Genomic DNA, 4,660 nt, shown 5'->3' with positions numbered 1-4,660 from the left:
CTATGTTGCCCAGGCTGGAGTACAGTGACTACTCACAGGCACAATCTTTGCACATTCAGCCTCTAACTCCTGGGCTCAAGCAATCCTCCAGCTTCAGCTTCCTGAGTAGCTGGGACTACAGGCACATGCTACTGTGCCAGCTTACATATGTATTCTTACAGAAATATTCCAAAATCCCATTATGAGAAATAAATAAATAGAACATAAATAAATTTAAAACATTCCTATTAGGCTAAGTAATAAGTAATAAAGAAAACTGTGCATGATTAGTTTGTGAATACCATTTCTCAGACACTGGCACTACTCAACATTGACTTTTGTTTTTGGAGACAGAGTCTTGCTCTGTTGCCTGGGCTAGAGTGCCGTGGCATCAGCCTAGCTCTCAGCAACCTCAAACTCCTGGGCTCAGGCGATCCTCCTGCCTCAGCCTCCTGAGTAGCTGGGACTACAGGCATGCGCCACCATGCCCAGCTAATTTTTTCTATAATTACTTGCCCAGCTAATTTCTTTCTATTTTTAGTAGAGATCAGGTCTCACTCTTGCTCAGGCTGGTCTCCAATTCCAGACCTCAAGCAATCCTCACACCTCGGCCTCCCAGAGTGCTAGTGCTAGGATTACAGGCACGAGCCACCTCGCCCAGCCCAGAATTCAACACTTTAAAGGCAGAATACATTTTCTTTGAAGATGCTATTCACTTACACTGACAGCATTAATATCTGAGACGTGTCCCGTGAAAGACTGTCTACACATTCCATCTCGAATATCCCACAATTTGGAAGAAGCATCACAAGCACCAGAAACAAAAGTCCTCACGTCAGGACTCAGAGAAAGACTCATCACATCTCCAGAATGCCCAGTGAATGTGGTGGTCTGCTGGGCAGTTTCGATGTCCCATAAAGCACTACAATTAAAAATAAATAAAAATATTTAATGACTCTTATCTCTTCACCCATTAGTTCCTATTACCACCTTCAGACCCCAAATCAGCATTTTTCTGGAATAAACTTACCAAGTTGTATCTCCTGAACTTGTAACAATTTGGCTGTCATCTAAAAAACGACAGCAGGACAAGTAGCCTACAGCATAGACAGAAGCAAATTTTAGGTTATCATTGATCGAATGACTCCAGTTACCACATAAAATAGTAATATATATCTTCGAAAATAGAATACCTGGATAACAAGTGTTTGTCAGTATAGTCTATCTTTCTACTTTCAATTACTTCAAACTCCGTGCTGTCTACAAGTAAATTTTATCAACAAACCCTTCTTAGGCATTTAATGTGTCAATGGCATTGTTCTGGGTACCGTGAAAGTTAGAAAGCTGAGTAAGACACAGTCCCCTGAGAAAATCACCTGGTGAAGGAAGATACTTCTTTACACAAATAACTATTCATGTAATCTATGGCCAACTGTGTTAGGCACCTTTGAGAAATTTTAAAATACTGTGAGAAATTAGAAGAATATCATTGAAGGCTTTATGAAAGATACGGCATTTAATGCTTAGCATTCATCAGTGTTTCACAATATGGAAATGGCAGGGAAACACCATTCTAGAGATTTTTGTGAAAGCCTGGTCAAATAGTACTGCCAAAAGTTCCAATGGGCAGACAATAGATGAGTAGCAACAAATTCCTAACTAACACTGCTAACCAAACATGACACTACTGAAATATGGTGTGCACGCTGGCAAATAAAGCAATGCGCTATCACAGTGAAAAATACTTCATTAATGTACCTTAGTGCGTACTTTCAATTCTATAATTGAGTACAGATGCCACAAGCCCATAATTGTTATGTAGTAGTAGAAAACACAGAAAATTATATTTGCTTTCTTTTTGTATTTTTCATTAGTCTGAATTTTTTGCAGTAAATTTATCATTTTTACAAAAACAATACTGCTGTTTTTGAAAGAAAAATAAAATTGCAGTCATTCCGTGTATGATTATAAAAAGTTAATGTTTCCCTAAATTCATAGTAATCTCTACCCTCACCCAATTGCTACTCATCCTTTAGCCAGCTGAGCACGATTTGTCACTTGTCCCGGATCAGCGCATTCTACAGAAGGAGCTAGGTTTGACTCCTTCACTAAATAATAATGCTTAGTGAAGCTCACCTGTGTGGCCCGGCAACTCTCGGCTCACTCGCACGTTTCCCTCTCTGGTTTTTAAGTTATATATGGAGCAGATGTTGTCCAGGCCTCCACAGGCAACATAGTTGCCAGAGGGAGCATAAGCACAGGTCATCACCCAGGAGGACCTCAAAGGAATAGCGTGCATCTGCAGAACACATTCCACATAGAACTGTTACTAAACAAACACTATAATCACACATTTGTTTCGTAAACCTATTTACAATGAAGTAAATATTACTAAACCTCAAATACATCTACAAAAAAGAAGCCAAATAAAGAATGTAATGGCTTGAAAAGGCAAACAATGAAAAATAAAATACTCATATACATTAAAATGCCTATTATTTTTTTCTGTATTATCAAATCAGAGTTAGGAAGTACTCTTTTTAGAAATAATTCTTTTAACAGAAGCAAGGACATGAAGATGTTTCAATGGTAATACAAACACTTGAAAAATTAAGTATGAAATGTTAAAGATTTTAATAAAAGTCTTTGTTTTTTCAGTACTGCTCAAATGAGTTTCCTCCAACATAACACTGAATGATAAAAAAGGAGGTAATTAGCAAGTCTCAGAGTTGATTAAGATGGTTCTTCCATGAAGAGATGACATTACCATCCTTCTATTAATAGGCACATATTCTGGGATCTCACTTAAACAATGGTGACAGTTTTGCACTGACCTACCACTATCTGGTGCCTTGTTATCCCAACATCAATAATTTGGTCAGATAGAAAAATTTAAGGTGTATAGGAATACTAAGGAATTAAAGTGTTGATAAAAATATTTTAAATCAGGGATTCTTTCCAGTGGATATATGAAAAGAATCCACAGTCTTTCACCATTGAGAGATCTAAGCAAGTTGTAATTTGCCTCCAATATACTGTATCTTCTACACAGTCCAGAAACACAAATCGATGCCTGGAGTGGGCCAAAGAAAAGCTTCACACTAGCCATCCAGCTCACCCACAACTAGAAATAAAAATCTCAGGGTCACTATCACATTAAGAAATGAGATTTTTAAAAAATCATTTATATGTAAAAATGGTACTCTTTCCTAATATTCAAATTTGAAATATGACAGTCAAGTTAAACAGTGAACAATATTTCTGTAGTTGCCTCTGGAAATAAAAAAGGGATAAATATTAAAAACAAACACTAAGATAAAGGAGATCTAGATTAAAATAAATAAAATAAATTTTTCTCAGAAGGCAATTAAAGTTTGAAGCAATCAAGGAAAGAACTGGTGGATGACAAACCAAATACAAGATTATTTAAAAGAATGATTAAGAAATTCTACCTTATTTGTTGTGTAGCTATCCCAAATAATTAATTTTCCATCTTGGGAAGCACTGACTAGTAGCCTAGAGGAAAAAACACAAAAATAATTTGATACTTAGAGGGAAAAAGTAGTTTAGTTGTACATTGCATTGATACAGAATTGTTCAGAAAAGAAAAATACAATTTTTCTAAAAACTTGACACCAAGAAATATTCTTCCAACTTTTAAAAAATTTACAATGCATACCAAAAATTTTGACCATAAATCATAAAATTTAGTCATTGATTAAAAAAGTCTCTGGCTATGATTCAACTTTTTCACAGTGATATTTTCATTATGATTCAAGAGTTTGGTAGGTATCACCTGACTGGTATAGTATTTCTGACTTAAATTTAATGACGATAACGTACATAAGCCTAGTAACCATATTTCCTTCAATCTAAAAACATCAGTTGAGAGCCTGTGACTGTGACAGTGTCACAGGTACAACACAGGACACATCTCCTGTTCTTGAGGCCTCTACCTTCTGGTGGAGGTAAGACATTTGCTCATATTTATAATAAATCAAGTAAGTGAAAACTTAGGAGAGTGGTACAAAATAAATGCCATAAGACAGTAAAGGGGGAACAAATAACTGCTAGTTGAGTTAATCAAAAGAGAATGTGTCTTAAAAAATGGAATTTTGAGAGCTCAAGACAGGGAAAAGTCTCTATCTTAGGAGGAGGCTAAATATGATCAATGACAAGAGGTAGAAAAACACGACGAGTGTTTCAGGAATTGTGAGTCTTTCACTCATACAGAATTTGAGAGAAAAAAACAGATTGAGAAAAGTAGACTGGGCTTAAACTGCAGAAAGCTTTGCTAAGCTAAGGAGTATGAACTTTTGACTAATTATTAACCAATGAATGTTTCGTTTTGTTTGGAATTTTTAGTTTTCATCATGGTATAAAATTCAAAAGATACAAAAGGATATGCAGTGAAAAAATCACTTTCCTGGGCCCACCCCCAGCTGCCCAGTTCCCTTCCCTACAGGTAAATAACATTACCAGGTTCTTGGGTATCATCCATCAGTTTATGTTTTTATGAAAGAAAAGATCTGATAGTGAGGTATGGTATGGAACCTAAAGAAAATTCTTTAAAAATCAATTGGAATCACTCTGGGAGGCCGAGGCGGGTGGATCGCTCAAGGTCAGGAGTTCGAGACCAGCCTGAGCAAGAGTGAGACCCCGTCTCTACTAAAAGTACAAA

The 4,660-nt window shown here is 36.4% G+C and overlaps 1 protein-coding gene across 1 annotated transcript in view; it reads right to left on the bottom strand.

Annotated features, from left to right (window-relative positions):
• The window catches only part of GNB4 (guanine nucleotide binding protein (G protein), beta polypeptide 4), a 16,207-nt gene that overhangs the window by 4,956 nt on the left and 6,591 nt on the right, over window positions 1–4,660 (bottom strand). The window contains exons 3-6 of the mRNA XM_012639402.1: window positions 3,432–3,495; window positions 2,116–2,278; window positions 1,010–1,076; window positions 700–901 (exon numbers count right to left, since the gene is read on the bottom strand). Of these exons, the coding sequence (XP_012494856.1) occupies window positions 700–901; window positions 1,010–1,076; window positions 2,116–2,278; window positions 3,432–3,495 (496 nt within the window). The remainder of the gene's footprint in view (window positions 1–699; window positions 902–1,009; window positions 1,077–2,115; window positions 2,279–3,431; window positions 3,496–4,660) is intronic.

This window comes from Propithecus coquereli, unplaced genomic scaffold, assembly GCF_000956105.1.
Source record: "Propithecus coquereli isolate 6110/MARCELLA unplaced genomic scaffold, Pcoq_1.0 Scaffold14, whole genome shotgun sequence".
NCBI classification, from domain to species: domain Eukaryota; kingdom Metazoa; phylum Chordata; class Mammalia; order Primates; family Indriidae; genus Propithecus; species Propithecus coquereli.
Note: the sequence above shows the minus strand (reverse complement) of the source record. Positions and strands in the feature narration are given on the sequence as shown.